We start from the raw sequence: 17,160 nt of genomic DNA, 5'->3' as shown, positions 1-17,160 counted from the left end.
ACCCGCTCTGGTTCAATGCCTTGGAAGAACATGGTGTTTTCCCGGAATCATCTCTCCTCCTGATGCAGCAAATATCACGTCTCCCTTTAAACCGTGCCTCATGATTTGAATTAAATCCCGCTTGCCCTGCGCCTTTTGCTGCGATGGAAACCAGCCCTGCTCTGCTGGCACCTCCAGCCTCGGTTTGTTGGATATTTGGGCTGCGTGGTCATCCTTGTGGTGGCTCTTCCACCCCTTTGCCGTGTGCGTGGTTGGGGTGTAGTTACACTTTATGATTTTAAAGAGCCCGTGCTTTGGTGTGGCTTCGCGGAGCTGTGACACAGATGGAAGCGGCAGTAGTGCTGTGATACCTTCCTCTGGGCAGTGCCAGCCCATGGGTACCCCCCAGTTATCATCGACTTCCATAGATAAATTTAAAATCTCAGTTTATATTTAATCCATCAATCCACAAAGCGTTCTTGGACCATTTTTTAAACTATACTGAGAGTAATATTCCATCCAACCAGGGTCCAGTCCAGGAGTTTGGAAGCTTGAGCACAAAGTTCATCTTTTGAGAATTTACTGGGCCAGGTGTCTCTCGTGAACCAGCAGCTTCTTCCCTGGCGTGAAAGAGGGTTTGTTTCCTTAATGAAAATATATAGCTAAAATGTTTAAATTGTTTTTGTTTACAGATGTTCTCAAACAATGATGAAGCTGTGATCAACAAAAAACTTCCGAAAGAGCTGCTGCTTCGGTAAGCCTCCGTCAGTTTGTGAGCTTGGAGACTGGGGTGTGTGTTACCTGCAGCCAGGAGCTGCTGTTGCTGTTCTCATAAATCGTGAGCTTGGACCGGTGCCTTACAAAGCCAGAGACAAACGGAAGCAGATCACAAGTCTGCATCAGCAGGAGTTTATCCTAAATGTTATTAGGTTTGGGGTTTTGAAATGTTAAATTAATTTGCTGGTTGCCTGTTTGTAGATGGGAGAGGTAAGGATTAAACAAGTCCTTGGTGAAAATAAGCGGTAAGTATAGGCTAATGGGTAGAACAGGATTCTGCCTGACTCTAAAATGTTCCATTTTAATAAAAAATGTAGTTCCTTTGCTCCAGTGATGCTCAAGTAGACTTTGTCCTGTTCCTCATCAATAAGAGGCAGATGTTCAGCACCTGGCAGGATGGTGCTGTTGGCAGAGATCGAACAGATCGGACTTTGTGGATCTCGGTAGATCTGCCCCCTCCCTGTGCTGCCCTTCCGCAGCCCCCGTGTCCGTACCTGTGGAAGTTTGCCTTCCCCGGCGCAGGAGCAGTGTGATGCTGTGTGTGATTGTACCTCAGTCGTCACAGTTTGGCACCTTGGAGCAAAGTCGTGTTCAGCTTTGCGCTGAGATGCCAGGCTGTAAACGGTGAAGGCAATTGCAGGGTGCAGCTTGAATTATTAACAGGAACAAAATTCTTACACTCCAGGAAACTGTGCAGTACTGTCAGCATTTAATGGTAATAAAAGGTCTGGGGAGAGGAGCTCTGACACAGGAAACTGCTTCTAGCTCACTTGGGAGATAAAATGGAGAGGAAAAATAAAAACCTGTCTCTTTTTTTTTTCTTTTGACTGCACTGCCTCCTCTGTTCTCTGTAATGGCATCTCCAATCTGATTCAGGTTTTTTTATTCCAGTATTATTCATCTAAAAGCAAATTATATGTCTCCTAAAGTCCTCCTTGCTAATGAAGTGGGTATCTGGGCTCTGAGCCTGGAACACGGGCAACGGGGCAGGGAGTTGGTGTGGTGCAGGGCAAGCAGGGGATCTGGTAGGGAGGAGAAGTTTGGGGGGTGGAATTTGAGATTTTTCACAGACTTCAGGGGAGGACACGTGTGGGCGCTGGGCTGCCAGGGAACAGGACTTTGAGCAGAGCATGGGTGAGCTTTCCGGTAGATCGGTCAAGGGGAGCGATCCCGAGTGGGACTGCTGAGCACGTCTAGGTCCGTAGGAGGTAGCTGGTGTTGAGGAGCGTTCCCAGACAATTGGAGAAGGATTTGTGGTGAGCAGGAGGGAAGGTCCTGCACCAAGCCAGGGTGTGGCTGAGGTCTCAGCCGTATGCACGCTCCTGCCCTACAGAAATGTTTTTGTCTTTTGTGTCTTGGTGTCACTGGTCATCCTAACCTGCCGAGGAACAGAGCAAGTGTCCAGGAGTGTGTGGAACCTACGAGAAACCAGGAGACAAAGTTTGTAAATGTTGAAGTTCATAAGTAATGGTTTTGAGAGTTGGAATTCACTGTGAGCATACTGTGAAAATTAATTAGTGTGGATTGACAGTGCAGCCTTTGAAAGAGAAACTTGGATGCATTTATCTGCAGGAATCTCCTGTGAGTGAGTGTCACTGTCTGCAAGACAAAGACTTTGTGTTGAAGCAGCACTGCTGTGCGGTGTCTTGTTCTCTGGTTTGTTCATTCTGCAGATGGCATTGGTGTCCCGTGTGTGTGGTTGCAAAGTGGAAAGCTGTACTTGAGCAGAATAAAGAGTAGGAGGATGTAAAAGGGGCGAACAGCAGCCTCTGTCATGCCCCGAGATACAGCAATGTGCAGCTCCGGTAGCGCTTTCGTCCAGGCGGATGGGCTGGAGGTGTAAAGCGCTCTGGAGAGCTGTCCTAGGAAATCTCTCCTTTAAACGTGTCCGTGCTCCAGCTGCCGTGTCATGTTCTGCCCTTCCACCTTGCTGGTAGCAGTGATTGTCCTGCGTTTCCCCAAGAGCGGGACTCTGAACAAAGCTGTCCTGCAGCACGTGGATAGAGAGATCAGTGATGGGTCCCAAATCCTTCTCCTGAAACTGCTGTACTGCTTCAGCTCTGTCTCCTGGCTAGTCTCTAGGAAAGTCCTCTCTCCTCGCCGAGTTTCTGGGCGTTACACCTTTATACGTGAATATCTCTTTACACTTCTATAAATGAGCCAAACCAGCAAAAAGTGGAGTTTCGCTCACCACCCTCGTTCCTCTGCCGCTGCCGCCCGCTCTGCGGGCAGCGCCTGGCTCGGTGAGTCTGAGCAGCGCGGCCATGGTCCGCGTCGGCCGTGATGGGGTCATTCCCCAGCCACCGTGTCCCTGTTCCTGCGCTGGCAGCACCGCTGCCCTGTTGAAAAGGTGCGTTCATTCCTGGTGCTGCCTGCCAGCCGCGTTTGGTCTGCAAGCCAAACCCTAACCACAAGCCTGGATTTTCCGCGGCAGCGGTGGTCTCTGCTGGCTCCCTGGAGCAGGTTTGCTCTCGGCGTGACGTGGGGCTGCTGGACAGCTTATGCTTGGCAGGGGGAGGGCGGCCGGGCTGCGGGGGTTCGTCTTTTCCTCGTTGGTTCATGGGCAGGCCAAGCAGTGTTCAGTTCTCTCCGGGCGTAAGCGGCCTTGACTCGGCGCTGCTGCCTGCTCGCCTGTTTTCAGCACAGCCGGGCACTGGCGCTGCCTTCGCCATCTGACCTTCAAGCGCCGTGTTGATTGATTCCTCGGGAGCTTGAGTTCTGCTGGTGACAAGGAAGCGACAGAGCACGTGGGGAACCGGTGAGTTGGCAGAAAGGTTGTTGTTCCTTCTCCTCCTGGCTAAGCCCATCGGTATAAAATGAGTACGGAGCAAAATGTAACTTGAATGGTGGGTCACTGACATGAATCGGTGCTGGTAATTTTAGAAGGCTAAAGGTCTAAGCTAGCTCACCTCAAAGCCCGCAGCATCCAGGGATTTCGTTGGAGTCCTGACCCTAATCTGATTAGAGCAGCAGTGGGAAAGTGAGGAGTCCTAGAAAACCCTGGGTGGATTAAGAGGTTGAAACCTGAAAAATGCTCTAACTGCAGCGTGTTTGAGCGAAATTGTCTGGTGCTGGACTGTTCAGGCCAAGTCCTAAATACACTGAGCAACTTTCCAGGGAAATGATTCAATCTGCTACAGCGCCAGACTTGCTTTAATTCCTGTTGGGAATGCTCAGTCTGCCTTCACCTGTGATCGCTGTTTGATGATAAAGTCATGGGTGTGGATTATTTTCTTACTGTCAACTCTGAAGAGAATAAAGGCCAATGTGAGTGTAGAGCAGTCAGCTGGGAGCAGAACCGAAATCCTCTGTGTTGGGTGTAAAAATAAACATCCCAGCTCGGTGCCTTTTGAGCTGTTGAGGCGGAATCGGGGAAAACCATTATTCAAGTCGTGCTGTTCAGCCTGCTGCTGCTCACTCTTCTCTGCTTGCTTTCGCCAGATAAACGGAATCTGACCAGAGCAGCAGGTATTTGCTAAGGATTTGGTGTTTTGGAACAATTCCAGGAGGAGAATTGTCCCTCTATTAGTAAGAGAGGGTCTGGAGCTGAGTAGCTAAGTTACATCCAAATTTCCCGTCAGCCCAGTATGGTTCCTCATTGTCAAATCCAGTTCCAGTTGAGCCGTTAGGAATGGATGTTCTTTCAAGTGACACATAGATTCTTTGCTTTATTCTATACTATGCAGATTGCTGAAAAGAGAGCCAGCATTTGTGACCCGTGCTGTATCCTCTTGGAAGACGACGCCTGCTCAGTCATTGCTCAGCCACGTGGGCGGCTTGTTTGTGGGTTTTGGGGTTTTTTTTTAAATGTTCCCCAACAGCTCCTTGGAGAAGAAAAAAGCCTGTCCTCAGGGCTGGATTGGAAAGCTTAGCTGGGGTCATTGTGCCGCAGGATATTGGCGCTGCTCCTGCTGTTCTCTCCAGGCCACGGGAAGGGTTGTAGCTGGAGCCAGTTCTGAAACGACCAAAACGCGCAACCCAGTAGTGACTGCTGCTGAAAGAGTCACTTCTGCAGGCTGCTCCTGCTGAGTCATTGCCTGATACTCTTGACCGAATGCAGGAGCAGTTTGGAAAACACTGGAAAATGCTCTTGAGCTTTTTAGAGCCCAAGTCTCCGAGTTAGACAGCGAGGGAGGTGCTGGCGGAGCTCAGCAGCGTTCACCTCGGAGGTGACTGTGCTGACGTCTCTCGCTCAGTGGGCTGGCTGGGAAGGGAGCAGCAGGAGGCTGGAAAGAATTTGGCCAAGACCTGATAGCCCCTGGTAGAGGATGAGGTGGATCTTAATAGCCTGGGATTTCCACGGAGAAAGCAATATGGGAAAAGCCCCGTACCTTTAACACTTGCATCTGGTGACATTTGCCTTCTCTTGCTGGTGGTCTTCAAGTTTAAAATATAAAAGCACATGTGCAGGTGTTTCCTCGTAGTCAAACACTTGCGTTATCTTTGCAAAAACGTCTTGTGCTATGATTTTATGATTGCTGTCAAAGAGAATGAGACCTTACTGCCTTCTTACTGTCCACTTGACCCTCTCTGTTGTGTGGCATATGATTCTTTGAGCAACTCTAGACCATAAAATAACCGTATTGATGAATTGGTGCAGATTTGGGGGCGTGAAATGGGCTCAGCCCTTCCTGCAGTCACAGGTGGGGGTGTACATGCCTGAGATAAACGCATTGCGAAGTATTACTGCCTAATTCCTTTATCCCAATAAATAGGACAGCAACACCGGGGTGTTGGCCTGATCACTTGGGTGTGCCCTGGCAGAGGAACGACATACCGCAGAGGAGTGACTGCATCGCTTAATCCGAAACGCGTCTCTCCCGGGCACTGCGCTGACACAGCCCAGCCGATCATCTGGCCGTGCGAGTCGGTCTGCAGCGCCGCGGAGCAAAATGCTCCTCCTGCCCCGCGCTAGCAACACTTCATATTTAGCATAGCTGCATGAAAAACAAGAAATAACCACGCGCCGACATCAGGCTGTCGCCTTGGTCGATTAACTGTTAATTATTACACTACTCGCTTCGGGGGAGCTGGTGCTGAAGATGTTTTCATGGAGCAGAGGCGCAGGGGGCTCAGCGATGCTCCTGGGCTGAGCAGGAGCCGGACCAGCCCGACGCGGCCGGCTGTTCTGCCATAGCCTGACTTAACCCAACGTTCGGCTGTTAAGCGACACGATCCTTGTGTCTGTTTTGATAACGAGTAGTTCAGTTTATTGCCAGCGAATACTCCAAGGTGTGAGACGACTTGTTCAGGATCCGTGTTCTGTTTTCATTTGTTATCTGCTAGCTCTGCGCTTCTTTTCACAATTCAGCTTTCAACTGAATTACAAAGAAGTTTTGCTGTCTCCAGTCCTTTTTTTTCCCCCTTTGTTTTCCATGTTCTCTTTGTTTTAAACATAGATAACCAATTAGGTATCTTCTGTTTCTGTTACAGAATTTTCTCTTTCCTGGATGTGGTCACTCTGTGTCGTTGTGCCCAAGTTTCCAGGGTAAGAACCTTCCTCCTCGCTGGTGGGTTTTAACGGTTCATTGAACACGAGCTTCATTCTCCTCGTCAGTGCCGATCCCTGGGGAGACCCTACACCAGGCACTCACCCATGTCCTGGTGTCCCTCGTCCCCGTGTTGGTCCTGCTAGCATCCTCCAGCAGCCTGGGTTTAGCTGGTGGTGCTGCAGCGGGGATTAGATTCCCGCTGGGACAGTGAAGATGCTCCAGCCCGGGCTCAGCATCTCCGTCTCTGGTGGGCGCAGAAGCGGCCGGGGCACCGCGGGCTGGCCTGCGCTGGGGTCTCGCAAAGAGCCCGTCGTGTGGGCGAGGGGACTCTTGTCCGAGGAAGTCATCCTGGTAACCGCAGAGTTTTCCATGTTGGCTGTGATTGCTTGTTGCTTTTCCATCCGAGACAGAATGTTGTTTCTGAAAGGAACAAACCATAACGAGGTCCCAACTGGTGGGTTTGGTTTCTTGGTTTTGTTTTGGTTTTTTTTTTCATATTAACAACACATTTACATTTTTTCCCTCGATAAAGGCGTGGAATGTTCTGGCCCTGGATGGCAGTAACTGGCAGCGAATTGACCTGTTTGATTTCCAGAGGGATATTGAGGTATAATTAAGTGACATACAAACCCATTTTTCTTGTTAAAATGTAATTACAGCCTAGAATGGATTAATACTCCCCATGTAACCCTTTTTACTTTCCCTGGAGACAGAAATCATTAATTTCAGTTCTTCTTAGCATCAGGGAGTCTTTCAACGTCTTAGCAATCCATTCAGCTTTTGAAAATGGGCAGAATTCTATATCTGAATCGAGACTTAAAGGTAGTAACAAAAGCAAAGTATTTGTGTGTGTTCTGAAAACAGAAGTGAGTAGAACAGATGTGTTCTTGTGGGAAACCGCTGCCCCTGTATAGCAGAACCTGGGCTGCTTTTCCTTCCACTCTGATGTCAGTCATTGTCCTGAGCAGCTTTAGGTGATGGTTCCTTGTCTCTCTATCTTCAGAAGCTGAAGAATTCTCCCTCTCCCTGCCTTAGGTTACTGTCATGGCATTTTTGTTTTACCTAGAATAACACTGTTGTTAATCTGCAAAATTTCAACTTGCTGAGCGATCAGGTGACTTTTGGATTTTAATGTAATTCTTTCTGTCTCCGACAGGGCCGAGTCGTTGAGAATATTTCTAAAAGATGTGGGGGTTTCTTGCGGAAGCTAAGCCTGCGCGGCTGCCTGGGAGTGGGAGACAATGCGTTAAGGTAGTGGCATGGCTTCTTTCCCCTCTTACATACCGTGTAAAGAATGATTCCGTTTCTACAGCCACAGAGGACTGGAATAATTTATGAACACTTTGTAGCTGAGATCTTTAGCCTGGGTGTCTAACTTAAAACGTCGAGAGCAGTAATGTACAAGCCTTTTCAATTTATCATTTTTTAACTCGCACAGTAGCCGTTTATTCTCAGTTCTCATTAAAATAACGCCAGCTGCTGCTACAGGCTCAGTAGTAATTGGCACTGAATTTTACGAGCTTTTGCCTTTAGGCTGGGAAATCCCAAGGCAAGTTACAGGGCGACATAAATTATTAATGTTATTTATTTCCTTATTTATTTTGTTTGAAACAATTTTGTGAAATTGTATCTGATGTGTTACGGTCAAAACAAATGCTGTAAAACATCTGGAAGTCTGTTGCCTGAAAAACACCGTGTTTTCCCTTTCCTTTAATAAAGGACATTTGCACAGAACTGCAGAAATATTGAAGTACTGAACCTGAACGGCTGTACCAAGATCACAGATGCGTGAGTAACATTCTTCTCTGTTTGTCCTCTTTTCTGTGTGCACCATGGTCTGTTTTCCATCCCTTTTTTTAAGGGAAGGCCAGGCTTGTGCACGCAGTCGATAACATACTGCACATCATATGGAATGTGTATGACTGAATAAAATAAACCCCTTGCGTGAGTGTGTCCTGTGTGCTCTCTTCCAGCACATGTACCAGCCTCAGTAAGTTCTGCTCTAAGCTCAGGCACCTCGACCTGGCCTCCTGCACCTCCATCACCAACCTGTCTCTGAAAGCGCTGAGGTAGGAGTCAGTGACGTTGACTTTTGCCGGTTGATCCCGGTAGCGTGACCCCCCCGCTGCCCGTGTGCCTCGGGGCAGGCTGACCTAGGCTGAGATGTGATGAGGATTCAGGCGTTCCCCACCAGAGCTCAGCCTTCACCGTTGTGCCTCCTGGTTTGCTGAGACAGAGGAGGAGCACTCCTAAAAGCTGCCCTCCGCCTTGTTTGTGTCCGTCCTGAAGGCTCTTAGCAGTAGGAGAAGAATTACGTTCTGTTAAAGTCCTGGAGGAGGGATTTTGGGGGAGACAAAAGCTTTAGTCTGGTTTTTTTTTTAAATGCCCGGTTACTAACCGCCAGGTTCCTCGCGTCCATAGCGATTGTTTGCGCAGCTAGAAGGTGGACACCAGCATGTGACTATTTGTCTTTTTAAACTGCTTAGGAGACATAGAACTGCTTAAATCTGCTAAATGGAATTGCCAAGTAATCTAGAAAAGGAAGGGACAGACAGACATTGGTGGGAAGATATTGGGACAGAGAAAAGGATGCAGAAAAAACACGACAGGTAACAATAGGGGCCAAGCTATTCAAAAAAGGAGATAATGTTTGACAGAAGTGTTCCCCGTGGGTGTGTGGGGTGCGGATGCACGTCTGTGCTCCAGAAATGGGAATTTCCTAGGTTCTGCCTTGAAGCAGGATTTCTTTCCAAAACGAAACCAAGTTTCCCCACGCTTTTCCTTTCACCTCCGAAGTGAGGGATGCCCGCTGCTGGAACAGCTGAATATCTCCTGGTGCGACCAAGTGACCAAGGACGGCATCCAGGCTCTGGTGCGAGGCTGCGGTGGACTCAAAGCCCTGTTCCTGAAAGGCTGCACGCAGGTAACGGCTCTGCGGAGAGCGCTGGGATTGAATAATGACAGCTGGCTGATTCCTGCCGTAGCTGAGAGTATGGGGATGAAGTATTGTGGATTTTTCTATTTCCAGAACTGTTATGGTACTGAAATTACTCACAATCTGTCTGTTGGAGATTAACTGCTTTTATTGAAATTCTTTAATAGCTTTAAGCTCAGCGTGAATAGTGGGGCGGTGAACAAATTGCCTATCTCGCTGTAGAATCATTCTTCTTTTATCCCATCGGGAACACGTTGAGCAAACTCTTTAAAAGAGGAGATCACTGTTATTCATGGCCAGACCCATCCGTTTCTGAAGGCTCAGAAGATTTTAGGAAGCGTGGCGGTACTTTCATCTGCGCTGGTGACAGACTTTCCTCGACGTGGCGTTTGGATCTTCTAGGTAGTCAAAGAGAATCACCATGTGTGTGACTCCTTGAGAAGATCCCTGCAGCCACCCAGGAGCGTCGTACGATTCCCTCAAGTCTATCGTGTAGCTCTCGAGCTGTTACAGCGTATTTTGAAGAGCTGCAGAGCTTGTACTTTGGAATATATAAATGGTGCCCTAACTCCTACAGCTGAAAGGGTTTTTTGCTCCCTTGTTATTATTTTTATTACTTAGACTTAACTTCCTTTGATCTGTCTTTACTATCTTAGCTGGTGAATCATTGAGGAGTTTAAGATGTTCAGTGCTTCCCTGTGTTCCAGCTTTACTGGGGAGTTGTATCCATTAGGATCTGGGACGTGACGCACATCAACCTGGAGCATTACTCTTGTACTGAGCAACAGCTCCTCGCAAAGCTATTTCACAAAGAAAGTAGAGGCTAATTATTTTTTTTTTTTCACTTATATGGGCTGGGGTCTTTTTAACACAGATAGGCTAGAAAGGAGCAAACACGTATCTCAGAATCCTGCCCTTGACAAAGGAGCGTAACACTGACCCCTCAGGAGGTGAAATCTGTGGCCCAGAGACTCCTGAGGGTTTGAGAGCTTCGAGGTCGACCTGGAAAGTGATCTTTGATCTGTTAGGTCCTCCTACCCAAACATTGACAGCGCTGGTTTTTTATTATTTATCTTTTGCCTTGGGGTAGGGATTCTTTGAGTGTGAGTCACTAAGTGCCGTTTTTGGCTGCTGTGTGTGGATAAACAGCTATATCTTTTTATTTTGCAAAAAGCATCTTTCTCCTGCGCACGGACGCAGGATAAGCAAACGCAGCAACGCGCCGGTTGTGTGCCCGGCTGTGCGCGAGAAAGCCCGGCTGGAAGGGCTATAGTCAGTTTTTCTAAATTTATCCTGCTCTTGGATTTTTAATACGTGAGATGGGTATACACGGCTGTAAAAATGACTTGATTAGAGATACAACAATATCAGTCTATTTTGAGAATTCAGGTCAGAGAAACAGCTTGAGTGTATGGAGTCGTGAGTAATATTGATGGCAGTATATCCTTGTTATCAATTACTTGCCATCTGTTCGTATAGATTTAAGAATAGCAGGCTTCTTATCATCAGAAAGCAACCTGGATATATTTGTGCTCCTCACATTGAAATAAGACTTTTTTTTTTTTTTTTGAGTCCCAGCATTGCGATATAAAACCAGCGTTACTGGCAGGCCCTCGCTAGCGAAGCGTTGCCATAATCCCTGTAAATAGCTCCTGATTTCACTCCTTGCTTTGTTAATTACGTGTGTTTGGTCGGATCAGCTCATCTTTAAATCAGTAACTCAGTTTGTGGGTCTTTGAACCCTGAGATGGGGAGGGAAAAAAAAAAAGTCATCATGCAGTGATCGCTGTGTACTCTGAGACTGCGGTGCGTTGCCCTCCTCCCCCTCGGTTTCCCAAGCACAGATGCTGTATTGTTCTCAAAGCTTTGCTTTCAAGATGACTTCAAGTATTAACAGGTTGTTTCAGTCTCTCTAAATTTTTCTTTCCAGCTTGAGGATGAAGCTCTGAAATACATCGGTGCACACTGTCCCGAGCTGGTGACTTTAAACCTTCAGACGTGCTTAGTAAGTACAGCTGCCCGTGATCTCCCAGCTCAGCCGTCGGGGCGCGTTTAGGGGCCGTCTCTGAGCAGAACCGTGCAGAATATCCTCCATCCCCGAACCGCCATCACCTGTGCAGACAGGGAAATTGTCAGTTTACGAGACTTGTTTAAAAAGGGGATGAAAATCAGCTTTTTGGTAGCATTCAGTAACCTGGAATAAGCCCCCAGAACAGTGTCCCAGCCTTCACTGTGTCAGAATTGTCTCTTTGCCTTGCCCATGCAGCTTCTGAACTCATTTCCAGGACTAGCTGGAGAAATTCTTTCCACCAGCTGGAGCGTTTGGGTGGTGATCAGCCAGGCGCTTCCTCCGGTCTCGGTTACATTGAACCGGGAAGCACAGTTTCCCTGCGCAGAAGGGCTCTAAACCAGCCACTCTGCAGTGCCAGAAATGTGCATTTATGCCAAAAAAAAAAAGAAATTGGAATGGGCTCTTTGTACATACCATCGCACAGGGAGGGACTGGACGGTCTCTTCCTTTTCCACGGAAGCAGGCGAGGCCGCTGGGGCTGCAGGGCTGTCCTCTCCCCATCCTGTTTGAGGAGCAGTTTCACCAGTTACTGGACTGGCTGGAGACTGGTTCCCATCCGAATGAGACGGGGTGCTGGCAGAGGAGGAGCTGGACTGTTGGCAGGTTCCAGAGCTGCATCTGGTGTCTGGGGGAGAGGCAAACAGGGAGGAGGGAGAAGAAAACTAACAAGGTTCTTGCTCCCCTGAACTGAAGATACCAAGTCCCGCTCGGTTTCTATTTCATCTCAATCCAGCACTTTGGCTTCCAGCCCCCAGACTCACCGTTTGCTATTTCAAAAGCATCACCACCACTCCCTGGGTTGGTGCTTTTCTGTGAGAATTGAGTCTGGCTGCCTCTGGAAATCCAGAACCTAAGAATGGAGCGAGGCTTAACCTGGTCCTGCAGCACCGCAGCCTCTGCCACCTACTGTCCCTCACCCCCTGCCCACATCGCTCCGGATCCCGTGCGGCTCCTGGCCACGGCCACGCCGAGCCCCAGCCCCTCGTGCGGGGAAGCATCAGGAGCAGATTTTGGAGCCGTACATCTGGCTGCACTGTTGCCATCCCAGACTTGTGAGCAGAGCCCGTGGGGCTGGACAGCCCCCGTGTGCCGTGGGGTGGATTTGGGCTCTCAGCCTGTCTCCAGCAGTTCAGGTTTTGGTCCCAAACCACTGACGTGTATAAAAGGCTGTTTGTGAAAACAACCTGCTGCTTATTCCGCGGGTAACTCTGACTGTTCGGTGCTTCCTTGTCGAGTCTCAGCCACGAGGGTCTTTACAGCAAGGGTTGCGAAGGAAGGCAGGAGACCTTCCCCCATCGCTCGCGTGGCCCAAGCTCAGCAATGTTTCCATGCATGTGGAATCACTTTCTGAATGTTTACAAGTCCCTTCAGTGTGGCTTATCCTATTTCAGCTGCTCCGGTGAAATATTTGAATGTGTTTTTGGGTTGAAAGCAGCATAACTTGGCTTCAGGCGAGTGCCTGCTTGGACGTTTGAGCAGGAAAATCTGCAGAGCCTTGCACCTCCACCTACGTGGTTATGGCTTGTGATGTTGTTATTGTTTTTCTTGTAGCAAATAACAGATGATGGTCTCATTACAATATGCAGAGGATGCCACAAGTTACAATCCTTGTGTGCTTCAGGCTGCTCTAACATTACAGATGCCATCCTGAACGCCCTGGGACAGAACTGCCCGCGGCTTCGGTAAGCGACCCGCGCTCCGGGGACTGCTGCATGTTCAGCGAAGGGTCTTGGTGACAGTCACGCAGAGTTGGAGCCATTTTAGACTCTGAAAGTCTTTCTGAAAACACATTTTTTGTCACTGAGCTCTTTCCAGGCATTTGCAATGGGATTGTTTTACTCAAACTTCTGGTTTCTAAACTCGTGAGAGTCCAACAGCGGTCGCAGAGCTCCGTGCCGTGGCGGCGGGCGCTGCCGCTGGACGCGCTTACAGCCGCCTCCCTTCACACCACTGTGTGTCCGCGTTTGTTCTGGGATGAGAAACAGCTGAGGTTAGGTTCCGTTTGTATTGAGAACTGAAAACACATTGAAACAACGTTGTTTCCTCTTGACGTGGGATATGAACGGGGTTTTCACCGTGATTTTTGTAGCAGATGGAGTTTGTGCGAAGTCACTCTGCTTGACAGAGCTTCCAGCGACATCTCCGCAGGTGCTTGGGGTTTTTTTTTCTTTTTAAGACTTTTTTTTTTTTTTAATTAGGACAAGTTTCTTCAGGAAGGCTTGGCTGTAATTCAGAGGATGGCCAGGTGCAGAGAGCAGAGACAGTTTTATTACCTGACACCTGTAACAGCCGAGTGGCCTCTTGTAAATGGCATAAAACCCCCTGGCTCCCTGGGGATAGAGAGAACAGAGCTGTTTGACAGCCCAGTTAAAGAATCGTGGGGACAAGGGGCAGCATGCGAGGGTACAGAAACCAGCTTGGGAAAAGGAGGGTAAAATAGAACTTTGGTTCCAAGGGGTTTCTGTGTTTATGTTCTGCTGCAGCTCCGTACGCTAAAATGCGTGATGGCCTTTAGGCAAGCTGGCTTCCCTTCCTCTAAAGGTGGATAAATGTGTTACCGCTGGGAAGGAAGCCTCTGTAGAGCTGCGGTAACTGACAGAGAGTTTATCTGGAGTCACAGAAGCAAGCAGTTCGCCTCTTGGAAGACTTCAGACTCTTCTGTAGTGGCATTAAGTATTTATTCTCCCCTGCTCGCCTGCCAGGCTGCCGTGCATTACGCCCTTTTTCCCCTTTCTGGGGCAAAAACCAGAGGAGGTGGCTCGGGGAGTGCCCAGCAATGAAGGTTTTTTCAGAGCAACATTTAGTCCTTAGCCCAACATCTCTCGGATCAGACCTCCCTGCCTCGAGCGGGGCGCGGGCGGGAGGACCGGGGGGTTCCCTGTCAGCCTGGCTCCTGGTTTCCTTCCCTGGGACCTGTGCTGGGGTGGATGCTTTGTGCGAATGATCCCCGCAGAGAGCACAGCCTGAACCAGGTCAGACTCCTCTGGGTGGCTGGAAGCTTTGAATGAAACACTCTGAAAAGCAAAATGACTCCACCGTGGTTATTATCAATTCTTTCTGTGCAGAATATTAGAAGTTGCAAGGTGTTCTCAACTAACAGATGTGGGCTTTACCACTCTAGCTAGGGTAAGTGCTCGTTTCTGCTCTTTGCCTTCGTTTCGTGATCGATATGAACAAACAGTAGCTTCCTCTTGGACATAGGTTTTTGTAATGAGTTTGAGGGGAAGCCAAGTTACAAAAATCAGGTTGTATGTAATCTTTGGCATTGTCCTGACCCACACATCTAGGAGGATGTGCATCCAAACTACATGAAAAGTTAAAAACTTGGGAATTACGAACTTTAGTGTTTTTCTAAATTTAACTACTTTCTGTGAATAAAAAAATCCTCTGTGTTGTTAAACGAGTGAAACTGCTCGATTTCCTTCACTATACTTGCTGCTGTTCGTAAAGAAGCAGCAAATTTCCTTCCAGCCATGATGTTTCATGGAGAAAAACCTTAATTTTTAAAAAGAACTGTCTTTGTTTGCTTTCTGAACGTTGCGCTCAGTTTGTGTGTTTGATCTTCTGTTTGTTCCTAGAACTGCCACGAGCTTGAAAAAATGGACCTGGAAGAGTGCGTCCAGGTAGGAGGTGCCACCTCTGGCTGCTCTCTTTTAGCACAGTCCCAGCAGTGTGGAAAGACGGTGAAAAATCAGAGTGTCTCCAAAGGAGAAGTTGGTTTAGGATCCTGAGCGAGAAGATGGGATGGATTTGAATAAGAAAATATTGCTTTTGTGGTTAGATCCTTTGTTCGTATTCCATAGTAGTGACTGCTGCTGTAAGTAATTAAAAAATCTTTAATAGATGCTGGTGAAGGTCATGTACGAGATGATGTGAATAATGACCGTTAGGTGTGAACTGTGACCCTCGACACAAGATAAAGTCCCAGAGTTGGATCCCTGCGCGTAAGGGAAGGGAAGGTTTGTGCTGGATATTGCTGGAAATAGTGGGAGTTACCTCTGCTCGGAAGAAACGCAGCCAGAGTGTTTGGACAGCAGCGATTTTATAGAAGACGTGGCAGCTTGGGATTAAACTGGGGTGTCCCTGCTCCCAGTAGCGAGTCTGTTCCCGATGAGTCTCCCCATTGGCTTTAAGGAGGGCTCTGGGACGTGACTCCGCACGTGGCTGGCCCCAAGGACGGATTTGAAATCGATTCGGATACAGACAGTGGAGATAATAGGATTCTGCTTCCTGCTGTGAGAACAGCGTGACCCCGGTATTCTGTACTTCCTGATGTTTACGGGGCAGAAATTCAGGAGCTCACAAGAGGAAATTAGTCCAGACAGGAAGTGATTTAGAGTTAACCCAAAAAGGGAAGAACATCTGGGCTGTGTCCTTGGAGTGGCTGCCAAAGCCATCCCAGCAAGGTCCCTGCGAGCGCTTTCAGAGCAGAAGGCCATTGTGTCGGGGCTCTTTCTTCCTGAAGAATAAAGAGGAACAGTTCGGCAATCCCCCGAGCTGTTGGAAGGGGATGTGAACACCCCTTGTACCTTCCGATGTAACCGTTCAGGCGTTACTGTGGTGTTGAAGCGGTCTGCTCACCTGCTGCTCTTAACCGTGAGCTGCTTAAGAAGGTTCAGAAACCCAGTGATGCCTCCGCCGCTGCTGCTCTTAACCGTGAGCTGCTTAAGGAGGTCCAGAAACCCAGTGATGCCTCCGCTGTCCCTGTCCTTCAAGGGCAGCGGCTGGTTTCTCTAAGGGAGTGGAAGGGTCTGTGCATCTGAAATCTGGCACAGATTAGGTGGAAGTTCGCAGTTTTTCTTTCATAGCAGGGGAAAAAGTCCTTGGGAAAAGCACCCAGCATGAAAAGGCTTTTTTTCCTTCTTTTCCAGATAACAGACAGTACGCTAATCCAGCTTTCCATACACTGTCCACGGCTCCAGGTTCTGGTGAGTACTGGAAGCGAGGTGCTCAGCATTTTCTTTCTATAAACAAAGGGATTTTAAGCGCTGCCTCTGGGGATTTGTCTCTTTGACTTCACGGACAAGTTGCGAAGGCTTGGAAAATCCAGCTAGAGACGTGACCCCGAAGAACCTATTGTCCCTCCCCTCCTGCTGGCATTAATCACATGCCAGGCACCTCCCACTGCCTGAAAATGAGTCCTAGGACACGGGATTGTCCTTGTGCCAGCCACTGGCTGCCCTCTGCAAGCCCAGCAGAATCTGTCCCCAAGGGGCAGGGGGGACACAGGTGGTGGGTTCTCCTGGGCAGTGTCCCTTCTGCACGCTGTCCCCTTGGCAAAGCTGATGCCATCTCCTAGCTCAAGCCCCGCTTCCTCCCCAAGAAAGATGCAGCCCCTCAAAAAAAGCCCCGAGTGGGTGGCAGCGCGCTCAGGTGCTGTGTTTGGCTGCAGAGCCTGTCCCACTGTGAGCTGATCACGGACGACGGGATTCGGCACTTGGGGAACGGCGCCTGCGCACACGACCGTTTGGAGGTGATTGAGCTGGACAACTGCCCCTTGATCACCGACGCCTCCCTGGAGCACCTGAAAAGCTGCCACAGCTTGGAGAGGATAGAACTGTACGACTGCCAGCAAATCACGCGGGCGGGGATCAAGAGACTCAGGGTAAAAAAAAAAAAAAATAAAATCACTGCTAAGGCTGGGACTTGAACACTTTATCCGGCAGGGAGGAGGCAGGGTGGGCTGGGGTTTCGGATTCCTCGTGGTCTGGTGCTCGTTCTTCAAAGTGAGAAGGTTGGGCGGGGATGAGTACTAGCTGGTGGGAAGAGGGAGTTGCTGTGTCTGCTGGGAGGAGAGCCAGCACCCAGGTGCCCATTTTGGGAGCACTCGCTTTGCCGTGTCAGCCTCTGACTGTTGCATTACCTCTGCCCTCGTCGCTTTACGCGCTGTTTCTCGTTGCAGACCC

At 49.0% G+C, this 17,160-nt stretch overlaps 1 protein-coding gene across 1 annotated transcript in view; it reads left to right on the top strand.

The window, feature by feature from the left end:
• Positions 1-671: 671 nt before the first annotated feature.
• The window catches only part of FBXL20 (F-box and leucine-rich repeat protein 20), a 16,591-nt gene continuing 102 nt past the window's right edge, over positions 672-17,160 (top strand). The window contains exons 1-13 of the mRNA XM_010082062.1: positions 672-733; positions 6,190-6,244; positions 6,781-6,855; positions 7,405-7,499; positions 7,968-8,036; positions 8,222-8,317; positions 9,045-9,171; positions 11,114-11,188; positions 12,806-12,936; positions 14,320-14,380; positions 14,833-14,877; positions 16,126-16,182; positions 16,647-16,883. Of these exons, the coding sequence (XP_010080364.1) occupies positions 672-733; positions 6,190-6,244; positions 6,781-6,855; positions 7,405-7,499; positions 7,968-8,036; positions 8,222-8,317; positions 9,045-9,171; positions 11,114-11,188; positions 12,806-12,936; positions 14,320-14,380; positions 14,833-14,877; positions 16,126-16,182; positions 16,647-16,883 (1,185 nt within the window). The remainder of the gene's footprint in view (positions 734-6,189; positions 6,245-6,780; positions 6,856-7,404; positions 7,500-7,967; positions 8,037-8,221; positions 8,318-9,044; positions 9,172-11,113; positions 11,189-12,805; positions 12,937-14,319; positions 14,381-14,832; positions 14,878-16,125; positions 16,183-16,646; positions 16,884-17,160) is intronic.

This window comes from Pterocles gutturalis, unplaced genomic scaffold (assembly GCF_000699245.1).
Source record: "Pterocles gutturalis isolate BGI_N339 unplaced genomic scaffold, ASM69924v1 scaffold12184, whole genome shotgun sequence".
Lineage (NCBI taxonomy): Eukaryota > Metazoa > Chordata > Aves > Pterocliformes > Pteroclidae > Pterocles > Pterocles gutturalis.
The sequence above is the reverse complement of the archived record's forward strand: the minus strand, read 5'-3'. Positions and strand labels throughout refer to the sequence as shown.